Consider the following 22,548-nt stretch of genomic DNA (forward strand, 5'->3'; position numbering starts at 1 on the left):
ACGAAAAGATTTAAAGTATTATTTTCTTTTTCCCTGTAAAGACTATGTTAATATAAAACGAACAAAAATGAATTTAAAAAACTTTTTCCACAAAATAAGTTTTTCAAAGAAAAGTAAAGAACTCCATTAAACAAAAAATTAGCTAAAATAAAATCAAATAATCTACCAAGCGTGAAACTACCACAAATCAGCATCGATAAATAAATGAAACCCAAAACGAACAAAAAATAACAATAAATAATCGAGTCAAATTCAAAATGAGCTGAAATTAACATAAGTTGGGCGCAAAACTCTTATGCTTTCCCAAGGCCAGAACAAAATTTGCACTTTATTGAAAAAAATATTAATGTTTTTACTTTTATAACTTTAATAAATCAAATAATATTAACATTTTGATTACTAAATATCAGTATATGTATATTAAACTGACAAAGCACATTCATTTGTATTTTTTCAGTAAAGTGCAAATTTTGTTCTGCCCTTGGGAAGGCATAGGGGTTTTGCACTTTACTGAAAAAATACAAATGAATGTGCATTGTCAGTTTAATATACATTTGTTCATATTCAGTATATATACATATTAATTAAAAAAACTTTTTCCACAAAATAAGTTTTTCAAAGAAAAGTAAAGAATTCCATTAAACAAAAAATTAGCAAAAATAAAATCAAATAATCTACCAAGCGTGAAACTACCACAAATCAGAATCGATAAATAAATGAAACCCAAAACGAACAGAAATTACAATAAATAAGCGAGTGAAACTCAAAACGAGCAGAAATTAACATAAGTTGGGCGCAAAACCCCTATGCCTTCCCAAGGCCAGAACAAAATTTGTACGTTACTGAAAAAATATAAATGTTTTTACTTTTATAACTTTAAAAAATCAAATAATATAAACATTTTCATTACTAAATATCAGTATATGCATATTAAACTGGCATTGCACATTCATTTGTATTTTTTCAGTAAAGTGCAAATTTTGTTCTGGTAAAATATAAAGTAAGTAAAATATAAAAGTAAAATATAAATGTTTTTACTTTAATAACTTTAAAAAATCAAATAATATAAACATTTTGATTACTAAATATCAGTATATGCATATTAAACTGGCATTGCACATTCATTTGTATTTTTTCAGTAAAGTGCAAATTTTGTTCTGGCCTTGCGAAGGCATAGGGGTTTAGCGCCCAACTTATGTTAATTTCTGCTCGTTTTAAGTTTGACTCGGTTAATTATTGTAATTTCTGTTCGTTTTGGGTTTCATTTATTTATCGATGCTGATTTGTGGTAGTTTCATGCCTTGTAGATTATTTGATTTTATTTTAGCTAATTTTTTGTTTATGGAGTTCTTTACTTTTCTTTGAAAAACTTATTTTGTGGAAAAATTTTTAAAAATTCATTTCTGTTCGTTTTATATTGACATAGTCTTTACAGGGAAAAAGAAAATAATACTTTAAATCTTTTTGTCTTTTAAGACTTTATAGTTTGGCCTGCAAAATTTTGATTGGATGTGTTTTGGAAACTTGTGGGCGTGAGAGGGGCGTTAGTCGCTATCCAATCACTTTCAGCTATTAAAAAAGGCACTAGCCCTTTCAATTTCCAATTGAATGATCCCTTTTGAAGTTTCTACGACAACGCTTTCAATAAAACTTTATATGACCCATAGTATAACTTACAACCCTTGCCCTGAGGGCTGTGGGGGGAGGGGGTGTCATCCTTAAAGACCTAACTTCCAAAACTTTCAACTACGTTGAGTAAAATGGTTATCTAAAAATTTGGATTGGATGTGTTTGTTGAAAACTTGGGCGTGAGAGGGGGTTAGTTGTCCTCAAATCGCTTTCGACTATTAAAAAGGGTACTATCCCTTTGAATTTCAAATCGAATGAGCCCTTTTTCAATTTCTACGACAAAGATTTCAATACAAACCTTATATGCCTGCAGGGCATAACTTATAATTCTTGCCCTGAGGGTTGTGGGGGAGTGTCCTCCTCAAAAATATATTTTCTATCTGGTAATCAACTACGCTGAACAAAATGGCTATCTCAAAATTTTGATTGGATGTGTTTGGGAGAATGATGGGCGTTCTTTAATTTTCTTTGAAAAACTCATTTTGTGGAAAAAGTTTTTTTAATTAATAATTTAAAAAGGGCACTAAAACTTTCAATTTCCAATCTAACAATAAAACGTGATTAATAAACTTGATTAACAAAACCCCCACAGTCCTCGGAGCAAGGGCTGTAGGTTATTGCAAGTTACCCATTGTTAAAATTTAAGGATTTTATAGAAGGTATGGTCGTACAAACTTTGGAGAAGGCTCATTTGATTGGAAAGTGAAATTTAAAGTTCATTTTTGAAAAATCAAAGGTAACCAGAAGACCCTCAGCCTCTCCTCTTAACCGCCATTTTCTCCCCAAATGTATCGATCAAAATTAAAAAAATGTTTTTTGAAATGGCCTAAATGTCAAACAACCATGCCTCTGGGGGTAACAACCCCACCAGCAGCTCCCGGAGCCAGGGCTGTAAGTTAAGCTAGCTACTCAATGTTGACCAATAAGGTTTTATGGAATTTTTTTTATGAACTTGGGGGGGGGGGTGCTCATTCGATTGGAAATAAAAGGTTCCAGTGCACTTTTAAGAATTAAAAGTGATCGAAGGGATACCACCTCCACCCCCTTTTTCCCCAAATACATCCGATGTATAATTTTGAGATGACTACTTTATTTAAACAGATAAAAGTTTAAATAACTATACCTCCAGGATTCTGAACCCCTAGCCCCTCGTGCAAGGGCAGTAAGTTATGGAAGTTGCCTATTGTTAACATACAAGGTGACATTTTTTAATCACAGAGGGCATATTTGGTCCTATAATTAAAAAAAAAAACACGGAGCATCAAGGTTAAACCTTAGGAAAATGTCAAGAAGAATACTAAACACAATCAAAAGACAGTTTTTCCTTTATTGGTTGTGAAAAGGAAATACCAACAATATCTGCAATGGCTGATGGTATCAGACATCACATCGTTCGGAAAATGTTTAGGAGCGCCTTCAACTAAATCAAGAGGCACTTTGTGCATCCAGTTTTACAAGATGACGTATCTGCAATGTGTCGAGAACAGTTGAGTGTAGAAACCTGAGGGTATGAAGTTTAACATTTCTGAGCATGTTGAAAAAAGGCTGGAGTGCAGCTAGTCCCCCTCCCTTATCCTTTTTAGCTGCAATCTCCTGAAAGACATCTGATCAAAATTCGTTGCCTAGATTGACAAAGGTCAAATATTTTAAGACACAAATATTTATATTGTGTTTTACCTTTGACAAAGGTCAAAGGTCAAACACATATGTTTATTTCTTAATGTCCAGGAAGGTCTAATTCATCTGAAAAAGAAGAGAAACCACCTTTAATAGCTTGTGGCATCGGATCTTCTTTTTTTTGCAAAAATAAAACAAAGCTTTTTTATGAATGATCTTGACAGGCGTTTATATGATGATTTTAAGAAACAAACAATTCAAACAAGGTTGAACATGTAAAAAATTCTAACTTGTGTTTACCCAATTATATTACCTCATATTTTTAGAATACTGAAAAACTGAGTTCAGTGGCTCAGTTGCTGGACGGTTCAGTTACACAGGGATTCAGTTGCATGGTGATTCGGTTGCACGGTGATTCAGTTGCAAGGTGCTTCAATTGCACGGGGGTTCAGTTGCACGGGGGTTCAGTTACACAGGGGTTCATTTAAATCGGGTTGAGTTGCACGGGGTTTAGTTGCACGAGTGTTTAGTTATATGGGGTTCTGTTTCCTGGTGGTTCAGTTACACAAGGGTTCAGTTGCACAGGGGATCGGTTATACAGGGGTTCAGTTGTACGATGGTTCAGTTACACGGTGGTTCAGTTACAGGGGTTTAGTTGCTTGAGATTCAGTTACAAGGTGGTTCAGTTATACGCACACCATACGTTGTCAATAGGAAAATTTTCGAGAAAATTGAAAAGTTTTCCTTACTAAGAAGGTTTAGATCGTTCTCATAGGAAAATTTAACAAATAAAAGAGTTCTGGCGCGATGAATGGGTATACCTAAAACTATATAAGTATAATGTGTTTTTGGTGCCTAAAGCTGCAGGCTTGTCACGACATTGCAGGTTTCATCAATGTTTCATAGGGCGCTTAAGCCTTACTATTCAGTTGAAGGATCGTTCAAATTGATGTTAGCGCCATCTCTTTTTTAAAAAATTATGTACTTATTTTCCATTTTTTGATTCTAACAAAAAATTTAAGCTTAAAAATGAATAAAAATGATCTTGCTATAAAATTGATAAAATTTTCAGCGTCCTATAACACCTCCGTACGCAGTGTATCAGGTATGGTATTTATTGCTAGAATAGCTCTATTTGAATAGGCTAGTAGCCTAGGGCCAACTGAAATCATTATCCTAGGTCAACTGTATCCCAGAAGGTGTTTTAAGGGAGTATAGGGAATAGTTGCCCCCTTCAGATGATGAACAATAGCTTTTTTCCGGGGGGAGGCACATATTTTCAGCCTGTTCTGGAGGAAATACTAGGTTATACAAAAGAGCAGGGTAAAGGTCTACCAAATCATATTATTGAGTTAGGAATAAAGTGAATACACCATTCGATGCCTTTTTTCATGCTGATTACTAATATAATAATCATTTCTATCGGAAATGAATTTCTGTCCCCCCCCCTATATACACCTAACCTAACCCTGAATTGGCATATATAGGGGGGGGGGGCTGAAATTCATTTCTGATAGATATGATCATTATATTCGTAATCAGCATAAAAAAAGGCATCAAATGGTGTATTCACTTTTGTCCTGACTCAATAATATGATTTGGTAGAACTTTACCAAGAGCAGTACCCTACCATTAGAGGTACAAAGTTTAAAAATGTGTTTCTAAGAGTACTTTTCTAGTGAGAAAAATTTTCATTTATGGGCTACTCAGGATGTAATTTTTATTTTCATTAGTTCTAATAGTAAAATCTTATTTTGAAAATAGGATAAATTTGCTAGAATTTCCAAAAAGACCCTGATACCCCTCAAAAAAGGCATTACAGTAAAACAAAGGTACCATTGGGATCAACACTATTGCATACCCTTAATATGCAACTTACATTCCCCACCCCATACAACAAAGAAATTTCACATTTTTGCATGGGTAGCACTGCTGCATACTCTTTTTCTTTTTGTTGTTGTTTATTTTTCTTTGTTACTAACAGGGTACTTAAACATCAAAGAGAGCTGTTTAATGTCTTGTTTAACAACTAATTTTTGTATCTAATTTGATTTTAGCTAATTTTTTAACTTTGCATCATAGTCTAAAAATGGTGAAATTCCCATCAAATCACAGATGTGATATGATGCTGACCTACAGATATAATAGTCAACCAAACAACACCCTCCTCACAAAACATACAGGTCAACACAACACTAGAGGACACTTGCAGAAGCTAGCAAAGAGTGAAGATCATAATGCACCAAAACTTTTTTACCAAGCATATTTCCAACAACTAGAACAACCTTCAAGACAAAACCATGACTGCACTCAAGTCAAGTGCCTCCTTCAAGACTTGACAAAGAGTTGAACAACAAGCCATTTAAATATAAGTGGGACACTCCATCCCTCTCAGAGGGCAACTAATGCAACATCACTGGGTCCATATCACAATGACGTTCCAAATTACCATCATTGATGCAGAGCAGAACAGTTTCAGCATCAACCTTATTTTGATCCAAACTGCAAATTAAGGTAATTCTAGTTTAGCTACTTTTTTCTATCTTGGAAATTGGTTGGGTTAGGAAAACAAAACTTTCAGGGATGGGTCTACAGACTAAAGTATGTCCTGGGAAGGTAGTTTGACACCCTTCACTACCTCAATTCCTTCTTTCTCTACAGGGCAGTGATCTTTGAAGACCTTTAAAAATCCTTTTGTTATAAAAGTGAAACCTTGCAAAATAAATCATCTGCTTAAATGAAGCACAACGAAACTGTTTTCAGCTTCACAACTTTGCTCAATCCATGAGGTTTCAAAGATCTGCAAATACTATTAACAACTCACCACAGCACCAAACCACCTGGGGCCAACATAGCTAAGCATGCTCCTCCTCTAGCCTAATCTATTCAAAGCCTCTCTCTTCACACCCTTGCAGGAAGTTCCCATTTCCTTTAAATCTTCCTTTATGACATCCTCCCACCCCAACTGCAGACAACCTGCTTTCTGCTTAGCCTTAGACAGCTGGCTAAGAAGGACAATCCTTGGCAATCTGTCATCCTTCATCTGCAGAATGTGCCCTAGCCATCTCACCCTTTCTCTCATTATAACCTTAGAAAGCAAGGGTGCCTGCAGGAAATTTTCAGGGGGGGGGGCAGATAGCAGAGATTGGAAGAGAAATAAATTTTGTGGTTAAAAAATACAAAGAAGTATAATATTGATCAGTTAAGTATCATTTCTGAGTTTTAACCAGTTAGCTACTATGTCAAACTTGTTGACAAGCTGTTGTCACTATAGAACCATTGAAAAAAGACAACTTTTGATAATGCCCTGTTTGGCATGTTCAATGCATTAATAGCTTAAATTGCTCAAATTAATAGTTTAAATCTCAAATTTGGAAAGCCTTTTTTTCCATGGGGGGGGGGGTAAATGCAAGCCACCAGACTGATCATGATACCTTTAGACTGATCATATTTCAAACAGTGAGTGGTACAAAATGTGGTTCTATACTGGTATAGAAAAACCAAGAGTTTTACTATAAAAAAAGAATGGTTACTATTTTACTAATATTTTTACTAATTACTACTCAATTTAAGCCATTTATTTGTAACTTATTTAGAATTATTTGTTGATTTATTAAAAGATCAATATTTTTAATTCACAAATTCTGGTATCTTGACTAAATTCCCATTCAGGTTTAAGCTAAAAGTTAAGTTTCATTATTATGAAAGAAAAGCAAGCGAAATCCCTATTAGGATAAGAACTTATAGGGTGCAACCAATGGAATAGACACAGGATGATCATTATAGACTTAAGCAGAATTAGAATTTATATTTTAAAAATTAAGGAAAAGAATAAATAAATTAGACTTATATTTTTAGCTTGACAAAATATGAGCAAAAACCAAGACCAAACTGACTCCTGGTAGGGCCCAACACTGTATATATATAAAACTTCTTTTGTTTATTAATTCCAAAATGTGGTAAGCTTTATCAAGCTTGTTGCACTATTGCTAGGGCATAACAATGCCTTTGAAAGTACTTACTCTACACCCTAAATCGGGTTCTGGTTTCTGTCTCCTTGAGATAAATAAATAATGGCCTATGTTGAGTTAATCTAAGAATTAAATTAAAGTGAGAGATGATTCTAAACAAGTTTCATAACAATTCTCAAATACAAAACAAAAATAAGAAATTCTTTTTCTTTTATTAGTTGTTACAGCTCTATTTTCTTCCTACTCTGGTCGAAATTCCAGGGGAGGGGCATGGCCCCCCTGCAGGCACCCATGCTAGAAAGCAGGATTGAACCACACTTTTTGTATAGCCTACTGTTTAAAATACTGTCAATCAGCCAGGTACCCAGAACAATCTCTAGGCAGTTTTTCTGGAAAACATCTAGCAAACCTTCATCCACTTTTCAGAGCACCCAAGATTCAGAGCTGTATTTGACCAGTGTCATCACTGTACCTTCTAATATTCTAATTTTGGTTTGCAGACTTATCCTCCTATTCTTCCAAACCTTTAACAACTGTGAAAAAACACCCTGAGCCTTGGCTTTTCCAATTTTAACATCTTCACTGCTCCCACTGTTTTTACTAATAATACTACCAGTGTAAGTGAAGCTGTCAACCTGATCAATCTTTTCATTACCCAGGGTCACCTTTTTATCTTCACTTATTCCTAGCCTTAGTCTTCTTAACATTAATTGTCAAACCTATTCTAACGCCCTGAACTTGCAAAACCTCTAAAAGTTCATTCATTTTGCTCACAGTTTCATCTAGGATGCTTAAATCATCAGCATAATCTAAGTACAGGAGAGTTTTTCCTCCCCATTTGATTTCATGGTATCCTGTTGCCATCAAAATGTTGCATTTTAATGGCAACGGATTTTAATGTTTATTTTCAGAGATAAGTACAAAAGAAAATATTTGTCACAAAATTGGTTTTCAGTAAAGCGCCAATGACGCAGTAGGGTTTAAACTTTTGTAATGAGAGAATGAGGTGTTACCCAAACTCATGCCTGCGGTGATTTTTGTTTGTTTCAGGCTTGATTTTTATGTTCAATCTAAGTTTTCGTCGTTCTTAGATTTATTTATTCATCTAAATTAATATCCATTGTGTACTTGCTTGCATTGATTGTTTCATTTCTGTTCATTTTAAGTTTCATTTGTACTTCAATAGGAAAATATTTTTTTTGTCTTAAGCTTGATTTTCATATTCAATCTAAGCATTACTCGCTTTAAGATTTATTTATTCATTTATATCATTACTTGTTGTATGGTTTTGCCATGATTGTTTATTTAATTTCTGTTCGTTTTGGGTTTCATTTATTCTTTAATAGTAATTTCTGGTCGTTTCGAGTTTGAATTTTAAAATACATTTGTATCTGCTGCGCCTAATTTTAAAATTTCTTTTACTTTTATTTAAAAAACTTTTTTTTTCAGAAAGTTTTTTTTTAATTAATTTTTGTTTGTTTTTGATTGCAAAAAATTTCGAGTTTTTAAAAATTCCTTATTTCAAAATCAGATTTAAAAAAAATCAAATATTCATCAAAGTATCAAAACTGATATTAAAGTAACAATATCAAAGTGAAAAAATGGGTTTGTGTCAACGTTGGAGTTTTTATTATCTGATGTTTGAACTATTTTTAACAAAATTACTATCTCAAAATTTTATTAGATGGGTTTGGGGGAAAAGAGCACTTTCAACTCTTTAAAAGTGAACTAGAATTTTCTATTTTCAATCAAATGAGCCCTCTCTGAAGTTTATACAAGTATCCCTTCTATAAAAAACCATATAAATCCCCTGAGTATAACTTACAACGCATGTCCCTTGGCCCTGGGAGGTTGTGTCGACCCTGGAGTTTCAATATCTGATTCTTGAACTATTTTTAACAAATGGTCACCTGAAATTTTTGTGGGATGGGTTTATCCATCTGATACGCCCAAAGGCGTGGAGGGCGGGAGGGGCTAGATGCCCTCTGATCTTTTTTCACTCTGAGAAAATGAACTACAACTTTTAATTTCCATTCAAATGAACCCTCTCTGAAGTTTATGCAAGTATACCTTCCATAAGAACCATATATGCCCCCAGGGCAATACTTACAACGCCTGCCCTGGCCCTGGGAGGGGTTGTGTTGACACAGGAGTTTTTCTTATCTGATCTTTGAATTATTTTTAACGAAATGACCATATGTAAAGCTGTTTTTGTTATATGATCTTTGAACTATTTTTTAACAAAATGGCTACCTCAAATTTTTTTTTCAGATGTATTTGGGGGAAAAGGGCTTGGGGGGCCAGTTGCCCTCTGATCACTCTTGGCTCTTAAAAAGGGCTGGATTTCAATATTTATTTATTTATTTATTTATTTCCCTCAAAAACGAGGAGTATAAAAGATAATTAAATAAATCATCAAAAATCCAAATAACACACCATCAAACATAGCAACAATTTACAAGTTGCCCAAAAGAAAACTTAATCAAATGCAACAAATAGTAATAATGAAATCATGCACTTTTTAAACTATAGAAAAAAAAGGAAAAAGATTATGAACATAAAGTATATTTTCAGAATTACGGTAAAAATTATTTATTTTTACCTTGGCTATTTCCAACGGCTCTTTAATTTTAAATTTTGAAACTAATTCAGTATTACTAAAGGAAATTGGAAAACCAAGTAAAAACTTACAATATTTAAAATAACAAACGCGACTTGCTGAAAAATCACAAATTTTAAAATCTCGAAGAAGAAGGGAAGGAGAAAGAACATGCGGGAGGGCTACTGCATTAAAAAGAGAACCTAGAATTTCACGACGATAAACACCACGTAGCCGTATTATGGAACCAAACGCCTTTCTAATTTTTTCTTGAATATGTAAAATTAGCATCGACTTAGATTCACGAGCTGAAGCAGAATAAGGTAACCCAAGATAAACAACAGCATCAGAAACCGGAAATGATATATTTCTATCGCAAATTAATTCAGCTCGGTCATTAACATTAACGGGAAAATATTGACATTTTTTAATACTAATAGAAAGGCCACGAACATTAAGCAGACTAGAAAGGGAATTAAAATTCTTAATTAGACTAGCTTTAGAACGGCTCAATAGGATAATATCATCAGCATATGCAAGAAAAGACACATCCCGTCCCCAAGAAATAAGGGTTGTAGATAAAGAACGAAGACACTCCGCCAGACATGCGTTAAATATATAAGGAGATAAAACCCCACCCTGTCTCACGCCCCGACCCACGGAAATTGGATTAGAAAGAGAATCAGAAGTATGTGCAAAAATTTTTATCCTAAGCCCCGAATACCAAGATCTAAGAACTCTAACCACAGAAAGGGGAATCCCACCAGAAATAAGAGCTGAAAGAGCGGAAGCATGCGAAATATTGTCAAAAGCTCCTTTTATATCAATTAAAAGTGTATAAAGTGGGGAGCCAGTAGATCTTGACTCCTTAATTATAGTATCAAACGTTGCATGCGCATGGTCGCAACCCATTCCTTTTTTGAACCCTACTTGATTAAGACCAACATCCAAATAATCAAAAAGATCCTTTATACATAATTCAAAAAGTTTACCAATCATAGAACCCTTCGTTATCGGCCTATACGAATCACAAGAACGGAGATCTCTTTTACCAGATTTTAGAATAGGAGTTACCACCCCAATCCTAAAAGACGGAGGAACATTACCAAACTTGAGAATAAGATTAAAAAAAGTCAAAAGAAGAAGAAGAAAAGAAGTTGGAGCAAATTTCACATGATTTGAAAAAATCCCATCATGGTCTTTAGAGGATTGTGGCTTTAAATTACGGCATGCACCCAACAAAGAATCAAACGAAATAGAAAAATCATGCGAATTAAAAGAACTGTTTAAAATTATATCAACATGCGAAAGTTGTTCAGGATCATCACAAGATTTCGAAAGGTTTGCAAAATGAGTTTCCCACTCAACAAGAGAAGGGCCATTCTTTTTAGAAGGTTCATTAACTCTCTTTGTTGAACGTAGAGCTTTCCAAAGTTTCTTTTTATTCATATCAACTTCAGACGAAGCATCCATTAGCAAGATATTATTATGACGACGAAGCTCCGACTGGAAAATTGCCTTCTTTTTTTTCATGCATAGAAAAGCCGGATGAAGATCACGCGGTTTTCCACTATTTTTCCAATGTCTAAAAGCTAATTTAGATTCATGATTAGCATGTACAAGAAACGGATTTGACGACCAAAAAGGTTTTTCAACATTGGGTTTACACTTTTTAACTCCAAAAGTTTCTTTAGCACCATATTTTAAGCAATGTAATAACTGAAGATATATGCAGTTAAGCTCAAGCTCTATGTTATCTTTATGACACTTCAGAATATCAGGTACAACTACTTTTCGAGCTAAAGAATCAACTTTATCTTGGTAAGCCGGAATCAGTTTTTCATCCCAGATAATTCTCTCAAAATATTTAGGGCGAATTGGAATAAAATTAGAAGCAGAAACAGAATCATGAATTATAGAAAACGATGTCAAAAACTGAATAGGTAAATGATCACTTATCGGGAAATCCGGGATAACTTTTACTATAAAAGATGGGGAAAAATTAAAAAGTACATGGTCAATATTACTCGTACTCCCACTCCAATGAGAATAAGTAAAATCAAGTGTCTTACGGCAGATATTAAAATTTGGTAAAGACGAAAATAAAATTGTGCTACGTTCATTTACACTCTCAAGATCACAGTTAAAATCACCAAAAATAAAAATACGTAAACTCGAATCTAATAGGGCAATAAAGCTACTAAGTCTATGGCAAGCTGACGTAAAGGCTTCAAAAGACGAATCAACATGATAGTCAGTAGGCAAATAGCAATTGACCAAAACACAATCAAAAAGTTTGCAGGCAAGAAAAGACTCATCAGCACAAGATAAAATAGCACTAAATTCTTTAGGAACAAATGTAGCAATGCCACCCGCAGGGCGGCCTCCGGTAGGCCTCGCAGGAACGGTAAATATATCATGTAGACTTGAAAGGGAACTTAACATATTCAAAGAATGGTCCAACAAATGATGCTCTTGCAAACATAGTATTGAACTATTTTCAGAAACAAATTCATTCAGCACTACAAATTTGCCAATGACTCCATTCGAATTAAAGGACGTAATCGTAGAACCAATATTCATTTAAAAAGCTTTTTCATAGCAGGGCAACTGAAACTGTAAGACGGGTGGTTAGTTGAGTTGCAATTTGCACAACAAATGGGGTTAGTACATGGAGTATTCTTCGTTGATCTATGATTTCCACTGCAACGAGCACACTTCAGAGTAGAAGAATCACAGTTTTTTTCGGTGTGAGAGGGACTTTGACATGCGAAACATCGTTTTGGAAGCACCTTGTCTTTCTCAACTCTGTAGAGCTCGTAACCGAACTTAATCCCATGGACGATATAATATTTTAAAAATGCTTCGGACTCAAACGACACCTTTATTGTTCTCGACATTCCAAGGCGCCTGAACTCCAGAATCCCAGGCAAAGTGGCTGCTAGAGCTTCAATGTCGAACTCGATATCCACACCACGGATTATTCCGAAAAACTTAGGCTTTCTAGTATTGATAAGACAATCAGGGAAGGAATCCTTTAGATCACAAGAAAACTTTTTCCCAGATTCAGCCGCCACAGTGATAAAAATCAAATCATTGGTCTTTTTTATTTGCTTGATACAGCCCGAGCCGAATTTATCCAATTCATTTTTCCTGGAAACAGGGTCACGTAACGAGGCTGGCGGATTAGCGATAGTAATAGTCTCTACTGAATCAGAGCTGATGGGGAGAGGAGGCCAATCAGGTGAATTTAAAGGGGAGGGAGGGGGAGCCCAAGTTGGCTGAACACTTCGACAGCGAGGACTGTAAGTCTTGTTCAATTCTTTCAAGAGAAGTAATGGATTTCTCCAGCTTTCTGCCATAATCACTAACAAGTCGATCCAAACGTACATTGGAATCAGATTTTAATAAAGGGCAGTCTCTGAATGAACGAGGCACTAATACAGGCCATTTGAAACCTTTCTGGTCAAGATCCGTGACCATCTTCATAATATCTTTTGCTGTAGCAAGTTCCGCAGCGTTGCCACGTCTCATTACTCTCTTTATAGGAATTCCAGAAAATTTCCAAAGCAGATTTTTCGCATTCACCAAAGCCTCAAGGCTGTAAAAGTTCGCCACAGTTTCAATAAGCTCCGTTTCTGGAATACCATTCGCAAATGCATCGCAAATAAAAAACAGGGCAGAGTTCACAATTACATGAGAAATCCCATCTGCAATTACGAAGGTTTTTGAAAAATCACAGAATGAATCAGAAGAATCATCGCAGGCAAAATTATTCCGCTTTACCTGTTCATTTGGGCAATGATTATCAGTCGAATCGTTAATCACAGGTGCTTCCTGGCTAACAGCCAAGAGAGGGTCTTGAGACGCAGGGGTTACGGCATTCAGTGGCGTCAGCATATTTATTGAAGAATTTGGGTGCTCACTCTCTATTGGGTCACTAGAAAATTCGGTAGCGGCTTTGCAAATAGAACAGATCCAGTTTTAGTTTGACTAAAAAAAACTTAACTAGAACTTTCAATTTCGAATCAAATGAGCCATCTCTGAATTTTTTACAAGCATCCCTTCAATAAAAACCATGTATTCCCCAAGGGCATAACTTACAACACCTGCCCTCGGGCCCTGGGAGGCTGTGTTGAACCCTGACTTTTTGTTATATGGTCTTTGATCTATTTAAAAAAAAAGCTATCTCAAAGTTCTTATTGGATGGGTTTGAGGAAAAAGGGCGTGGAGGGGGGGCTAGATGCCCTCCGGTCTCTTTTGACTCTTAAAAAGTGAACTAGAACTTTGAATTTCCAATCAAATGATCCCTCTTTGAATTTAATACGAGCATCCCTTCCATAAGACCCATATATGCCCCCAGGGTATTACTTACAACGCCTGCCCCCGGGCCCTGGTGCGTTGTGTCGGCACCAGAATTTTTGTTATATGATCTTTGAATTATTTTTAACAAAATAGCTATCTTAAAATTTTTATTGGATGCATTTGGGAAAATGGGTTTAGGGGGGGGAGCTGGTTACCCTCCAATATCTTTTGACGCTTAAAAAGTAAACTAGAACTTTCCATTTCCAATCAAATGAGCCCTCTCTGAAGTTTATATGACAATGTTGTCTATACATAACCTTATATGCCCCCAGGGCATTACGTACAACCCTTGCCCTGAGTGCTGTGGGGGGGGGGTTGTCATCCTCAAAGACCTAATTTCCAGAACTTAAAACTACGTTTAATTAAATGGCTATCTAAAATTTTTGATTGCGTGTTTTTGGGGAAAATGTGGACGTGAGAGGGGGGTTATTTTCCCTCAAACCACTTTCGACTATAAAAAAGGGCACTAGCCCTTTAAATTTGAAATCGAATAAGTCCTTCTTGAAGTTGCTACGACAAAGATTTTAATAAAAATCTTATATGCCCCCAGGGCATAGCCCTTGCCTGAAGACTTTGGGGGGGGGGAGTGTCCTGCTCAAAGATATAATTTCCTGAACTTTAAACTGCGTGGAAAAAATGGCTATCTAAAAATTTTGATTGGATACGTTAGGGGAAATGGTGGGCGTGGAAGGGGTGTTAGTTGCCTTCCAATCACTTTTAACTATTAAAAAGGGCACTAGCCGCGACACTGCCTTCTATAAAAACCTTATATGCCCCCAGGGTATAACTTAAAACCCTTGCCTTGAGGGTTTGGGGGGGGGTGTCCCCCCCCCCAACCAGGGTTGTAAAACCCTTGCCCTGAGGGTTGTGGGGAGTGTCCTCCTCAAAAACATATTTTCTATCTGGAAATCAACTACGCTGAACAAAATGGCTATCTCAAAATTGTGATTGGATGTGTTTGGGGAAATGATGGGTGTGGGGGGGCTAGTTGCCCTCCAATCATTTTTGACTATTAAAAAGGGCACTAGAACTCTCGATTTCCAATCGAACGAGCCCCTTTGAAGTTTCTACGACGACCCCTTCCGTATGAAGCACCTCTGGGTAAAAAAAAAAATCAATAATAAAACATTGGAGCCATATGGCCTTTACTATAGACAACACTACAGCGTTGCCTCTGATTTGTCTGGTATACAATACAAGGATACAACCTTTCTAAGCCTCTTCTATCAACAGAATTGAATGCTTGCTCTTAATCTATAAAACTGAGGGCCAGCGGTGTTTGACAACTCAGGCAGTTATGAATTATTAACCTAAGAGTGAAAATTTGGTCAACACATCTTTTCTAAAACTGCACTGTTCTTCTTTTAAAATTTGTCTACAGCATCTCTCAGTCTAAAAAGTATCATATTACTAAGTAATTTGCTACATACAGAGACCAGATTAATGCATCAATACGCATATGACCGATTGGTCGAACGCGTCAAACCCCAAACAACAATGCCTCAATAATTACCAACCTCACTCTTATCACCTTTCCTGTACATTGCTCCATTAAGGTTTTTCTAAAATTGCTAGGCACTTCCCCTTTTTCAAAAATTATATTCATAATCTTCAGTAACTGACTTCTAACGTCAGAACCACCATTTTTAAGAAACTCATTTACCACACTATCAGCACCTGGAGCCTTATTTTTTTAACCCTTTTAGCACTTTTGCAAATTCTACCTCACAAAACAAATCTTCCTTCACATCCAAGGTATCACAAACTTTTTCATTTTATTCTTTATCTTTTCCTGCAACTCTATTTCAGTTAGAGCATATTCTCAAAATGTTCTGCCTATCTCTCTTTAATTCTTTCCTCATAACTAATTGTGGCCCCATTCCTATCTTCAACTGGGACAAGTCCAGATTGGCTACTCCTTCTCAATTTATTAGCATGCCAGTACAATATTTTACTATTATGCCATCTTACTGCAGCTTCCAGATCCTCTGCAATTTTATCCAAGGCCTCCACTTCACACTTCCTTAGTTCATATATTAATGCTTTCTCCACTTTATTTACATTCCTTTTGTTTTCATATGTTCTATCACTCAGTATATTCTTGTACACGCCCTTTCTCCTCTTATTAAAGATAAAGCCTTTTCACTGATATTCCTAAGGATAGTCCTCACTTTCTTCCCTAAGACACTATCAGCAACTTCAAAAATTGTTTTTTTCTGCAAATACATATCCTAAATTTAGAAAAAAAACCATTGATATGACTTAAAATTCTACTCAAATAACAGGAATTGCATTTTCAGAACTTAAATTAGAGAAAAAGAGGTGATGACTGAAAATTAAGGTAACATTTTGTTTTGTCAAATTTTCCTAACCTAACCACTTTCCAAGATAGCAAAAAGTAGCTAAACTAGAATTTTACCCTAAATGTATAGACAAATTATATCTAAACTACAGCTGAACTATATGAATAAGTATAAATTTAAACACGATTTAGCCCAGATAGTATACTTCTCTGTTGTTTTTATATCTTGATACTTTGTGTTTCTTTGTTAACAATTAGCTGGACCCATCAAATGTCTTAAGTTAAGGGTTTCTTGCTATCTTGCAAACTAGTTAGGTTAAATGAATGAAGCTTTTAGGAATGAATTCAGGGCTTAAAATAAAAAACACAAGTTTTTTCAACTGAAAGTAAGGAGCAACATTAAAACTTAAAACAAACAGAAATTATTAAACTCAAAACGAACAGAAATTATTATGTATATAAAGAAGGTTGCCCCCTCCTCAACACCTCACTCTTTATGCTAAAGTTTTTTTAGTAGCCTACTTTTAAAAAAAGCCTCTTATTGTTCTAATTAAATGACCCTTGTGTTTCAGGAGTCATTATTAAAGGATTGGGACAAAATTCAAACTTTAGCGCAAAGAGCAAGGTGTTGAGGAGGGGGCAACCCCTTTATACACATAATAAATTCTGTTGGTTTTAAGTTTTAATGTTGCTTGTTACTTTCAGTTGAAAAAACTTGTTTTTTTAATTTAATTTCTAAGTTTTTTAAATAATGCCAGGAAATCAGGCCCCACCTCCATGGAGAAACCCGTCCCCACAGAAATATCCTCTAGACAATTCTATCCCAGTGAAAATTTACCCTGGACAATTACTCTTAACCACTCTGTATGTAAAATTGAGACAGAAAAGAGAAAGCAGGACATATAAAAAAAATTTCCCCCAGTGTAAATTCCCCCAGGCATAATTTTGGGCAAATTCCCCCAGTGTATAATTTCCCCTGACAAGTTCACTCCCTGGAAACTTCTCTCCCCTTGGAAAAGTCCTCTGTGGAAAAACCCCCCAACAGGAAATTTGTCCCCCTCCCCCACCCGAAAATGTATGCCCACATCTCAATAACAAATACTATGTGAAAACAATGAGCAAATTTTACAACTTAAAGACCTTTCCCTGGGGCTTTTGGGGATCACGTTATACCCAAAGGCATAGTTGTTGGGCCTTTCGACTATGATGGAACAAAATGGCTATCTCAAAATTTTTATCAGACAGTTTTGGGAAAAGGGGGCTGGGGAGGACTTAAAAAGGACACTGGAATTTTTATTTCTGTTCGAATGAGCCCTCTCCTGATATTCTAGAACCACTGGGTTGATACGATGACCCCTAGGGAAAACAAACAAATAAACATGCATCCATGATCTTTCTTCAGGCAAAAAATGCAAAATTCTACATTTTTGCAGATGGGATCTTGGTACCTATACAGTAGGCTTCTCTCATTGAGATTACTTGACTTTTGAGGCTGTTTCCTACTTTTTTCAAAAATCAGAAAAAATTTATCAGGCTCGTAACCTTCGATGGGTAAGACCAAAGTTAATGAAATTTAAGTGTTTGAAATCAGCATTAAAAGCCGATCAAAATTCTTTTTTTAGAGTTTTGGTTCCTATTGAGCAAGGTCATTCTTTACTTACAGTTTGTTACCACAAACCATTTGATCATGGGAAGATTTTGCCAAGCTACTACCCCTACTCATGTCCTTATTTCATGAGCATAGAAGAATGCATACTTGACAGATCTATACTCATTTAAATTACTACAAAAAAATGTTTTACCTTAATTTTGGGTTTTAGCATGTTTTTCAAAGGCTCTATTTTTATGTAGTTCCTAGCATTCCACCTGGGATTTTAAACCTTATCAATGTTTATTTCCTACATTAAAGAATAATTTTATAAGAGCACTTATGAATTAATCCATCCTCTGCTACAGATTTGGTGGTTTTAAGTGTTGCCAATCTACATCTAAAATTTTGCAACAAATCATGAAACAAAACACTATTAAAAAAAAAAACTGATCAAATTTCAGTGGAAAATGGGGCAATAGAGAGTATACCATAGATTCAAAAATAGTCTTAAATTAATTTTCCAAAACTTATGTTTGCAAAAATAAATTTTATTGTCATGGTACATTTGCATTGGTATTTGTGGTACACATGCATTGGTACATTTCTTCAGTAAAATATTTTACTCCTGAAAAAAATAAAATAGCATTGAATTATTTTTTGGCAAGCCCCAAATACACATTTTTATAGCACTAAAAAATGGTGTAAAAATCCAGCAAACAACAAGGAATCCAAGAGATAACTGTGTGAAGAACAACAAAATTGTTCTTTATTGGTGCTGGCACAACTTCTGCTGTAATGTAGCACAAGTAGCACAACTTCTGCTGTAAAGGCATTAATATGTAAGTGCCCTTATGAGTCAAGATTGAGTGAAGATACAAGGCAAGATTGAGTGAATAAATGCTTTCCTTTGTAATGTATTCCCTTGTCAGACTTCAAATTTAAATGTAATCATTTAATGGAGACCTACTATTTATAAATAAAGCAAAACATACTAAATAAACATAATAATATGTTTAAAACATTTGTATGTTTAAAAATTAGTATGTTTAAAACATACTAAATAAAGGTATAAAAAAAAATAATTAAACATACTAAATAAAGCAAAACATACTACAAAGCAACATACTTCATTTTTATTTGCATGTAGAAATGGTTCTGATCATGGGCAGACTGGATGTAGGTGGTTGTCATCATTGCAATCTATGTTCAGGCTTATATGAAGAGGTGGCTCGGAAAGTCTACCAGAGTATGTGATTCTTCCCTCAGATGGCGTTGCTTGAGCTCTAGTTACATGGGTTAATCCTGCACCTAGAGGGGGCTCACTTCTTTGAATCAATACTTCCCTTTCTTCCTCCCCCATAACATTTGATATTTCAGCCTCATCTCTACTACTATGTATTCCAGCACTGGAACAGGCATTACACCATCACCATCTATCACTGTCATATGTCTCATTCTGGGTACTGGCTAAAACAGCTAGCCTTTGATGAATATGGTCGTGTGACTTGGTTGTGATTGGTTCCAACCTGAGATGCAGGTGGTGCCTGTTTCTATGTAAGAAGCTGCTGTCTTCGAGACATACCAGCTATGAACACTCTTGCTGCTTTTTTTCTACTACACCTTTACGCCATCTATTTCTTTCATCAAAATCCGCCCACACTTTCTCTCCTAGACACAATTCTTTTAGCTTCTTTGTGTTCTTGTTGTAAGCACTATGTTGTCTAACTGAGCTTTCTCTCTAGCTTTCTCAACAATATGTTTTGTGTTTATATTTGAATGCAGATGTGATGGTAGCACTTGGACCATGAACCATGTTTTCCTGCTCATAAGCAGCTGAACTGGTGAATATGATTCATTGACTGGGGTGCTTTCAGTGCTCAAACAATGTGGTTTATGGAACCATTTTACTTTCTGAAGCTATTGTCATTATCCAATTTGCAGTCTGGACTGCCTTTTTGCTAATCCCATTTGACTGGGGGGATTGGGGGCTTGATGTAGCATGATTGATATTCCAGAAATCTGTTAAAAATTGAAAATTTTCTGAGCTGAATTGTGGCCCATTGTCTGAATTGATTTTCTAGGGCATAACATATCTTGTGAAATGCATTTAGAATTTTGAGATCACAAGTGATATTACCTGCTGCTGAATTTAAAAATATCCATGCCCACACATCGGAGTGGGTACTGGAGGACTTCTGAGGAGATTAATGAGTCCTTCTGTTGATTCATCTGATGTCTTGGACATATTTCACATCTAGATACTATTTGCATAACATCTTTTGTGATTTTAGGCCAAAATACTAAGCTACTAGCTTTTTCTGAGTTTTTTCATCATTCCAATATGTGAAGGATGAAGCTGTTGCAGTTTATCTTTATGTAGTGTCTTGGGCAATACATTGCATTTGCCTTTTAGTATAATACCATTGTCTGTAACCAACTTGTGCTTTGCTTCTATAATTAGACCACCCAGATTCAATTGCATCTGACAGTGTTTTTAGCTTGCTACCTCTCATCATTTCCTGATGGATTTTCTCTTGCTTGTTTCTGCTTACAGAAATATCTCTAAAGAATACATGAATTGCTTTTTCTCCTTCAATCTGGATTTTCAGGTCTTGATCTGGTAAATACACCTGTGATAAATTGTCTGCTGTGGGAATTTCTTTGCAAGGGTGGTACTGGAATGGCAGTTCATATTGCTGGAACACTAAAATCATTCTTTGTAATCTAGGTGGTGCTCTTTTTCAATTTGAGAATTTTCTGTATCACTCGGAGACCTAGAAGCAGAGGCTACTGCTGTGGTGCATCAAGCACTGAATCGATGCTGTAGTGTATCTGTTATCACTTCTACTGCAGCACTTTTAGTATCAAAAAGTAAGGAATATCTTCAGTGTCAAAGAGAGATTTATCTTTATTGAACTTGATGCTTTTCTCACAAGGGCTTCCCACAACTGTCCCTGGTTTCCTATCATGATCTTTCATACTACCAGCCATTCCAGTGACATTGTTAATAATCAGCCCAGTGTTAATGCTTTCAACAAGATTGTACTATCTGGTTGCTGAACCGTCTTTTTTTACCAAGTCTTCTGGTTTCTTCACCTTCTCTATGATGGCAGGGCTTTCTATTCTGTTGAGTACTTCTTTTAATTTTGCTTGAAGGGTATAGGGAACTTCTAGGTAGCTACACAGTTGGTACCAATTCTTCCTTCAAGTAGGCCCAAATGTGATATTTTCTGGATAATGTTCCAATACTGTAGAGTATGTCATCAATCTCCTCAAAGATCTGTTGCACTCCAGGTCTGATCGAAACCATATTGGTTCCTAACTATTGGATCTTTGTTTTTTTTTTCCACAACATGAATCAGGTAGGCTAACTCTAATCATTGGCTTTTGCACTAAATCAATTCTACAGTCAATAGATTCAGTGCAGTTTTGGTTGTTTCCTTCATTTTCAGCTGAAATTGAAAATCATCAATATCATTGACTGACCTGCTTTTGCAAACCTATTTGTGTTCACGGGAGTACCAGTTTCCACAGAAATAACAGCTTGACATCATTGTCTTTCACAACACCTTTTGTTTGCATATGACTTCCACTTCTTACTTTTTCGCCACTGTTTCAATTGCTTGACTTGTCTCAATAGCTCTTGCTAGCGTAAGTGTTCTGCCTTCACTTAACAGTCTTTCTCTTATTCTGTTGCTTTGTACACTGAATACCAAACGATCTCTTGCCATTTCATCTGAGCTATCTCTAAGGCCAGTAACTTTAGAGCTGTCATATATTATTTAATTGTCTCCTTCTTTCTGATTCCGTTTATGAAAAGTGAATAAAAACATGGGATTTGAAATGACTCCAGTATGTCCACTGAATTTTTGCAGGTATACATACACTTCATTCTTTTCTGTTTCTGCAATTTGGAATGTGTTGAATACATCTCACCTCTGTTCTTCAACCCACATCAACAAGTATGAGCACTTAACACTTTCTGGAAGAAGGTCCTATACACATCAGTTCAGCATGTTGGCGAAATTGCTTCCATGAGGCTTTGAGATTTGCTGACAACTAATTGATTGTGAGGCAGGGTGTACTGTCTGTTCTGACACCTTGTAACCTATTCCCTCGTCAGACTTGCAAGTTTGAATATAATAATTTAATGGAAACCCACTATCTATAAATAAAACACATAGGTATACTAAGTGAGCTAGCAGAGCAATATATTTTACCTTGTTACTTCAAATAACCCCACAGTGTTTGTTGTAAGCCTTGGATTCACTTCTGAAGGTTTCATTTACCTGTCTCAACTACTTTCCAAGATAGCAAGAAGCCCCTAATCTAGAATTTTACCCTATTAGATTTCCAAATTAATGCTCTTTCCAAATGTAATTTGCACTACTCTGACAATGCACCCTCTCCCCTAATGATCCCAGATTTAGCCCTAGATAATTTGTTTCACGGTGTTTTTCATCTCTTGATGCTT

At 35.6% G+C, this 22,548-nt stretch overlaps 1 protein-coding gene across 1 annotated transcript in view; it reads left to right on the forward strand.

Annotated features, from left to right (window-relative positions):
• The first annotated feature begins 4,216 nt into the window (after positions 1-4,216).
• ND-ASHI (NADH:ubiquinone oxidoreductase subunit ASHI) overlaps positions 4,217-22,548 on the forward strand; it is a 47,563-nt gene continuing 29,231 nt past the window's right edge. Inside the window, exon 1 of the mRNA XM_089104830.1 lies at positions 4,217-4,351. Coding sequence (XP_088960956.1) covers positions 4,276-4,351 — 76 coding nt within the window. The 5' untranslated portion in view covers positions 4,217-4,275. The remainder of the gene's footprint in view (positions 4,352-22,548) is intronic.

Source organism: Artemia sp. Qi Xiang Cuo, chromosome 19, assembly GCF_049724085.1.
Source record: "Artemia sp. Qi Xiang Cuo chromosome 19, ASM4972408v1, whole genome shotgun sequence".
NCBI lineage: Eukaryota > Metazoa > Arthropoda > Branchiopoda > Anostraca > Artemiidae > Artemia > Artemia sp. Qi Xiang Cuo.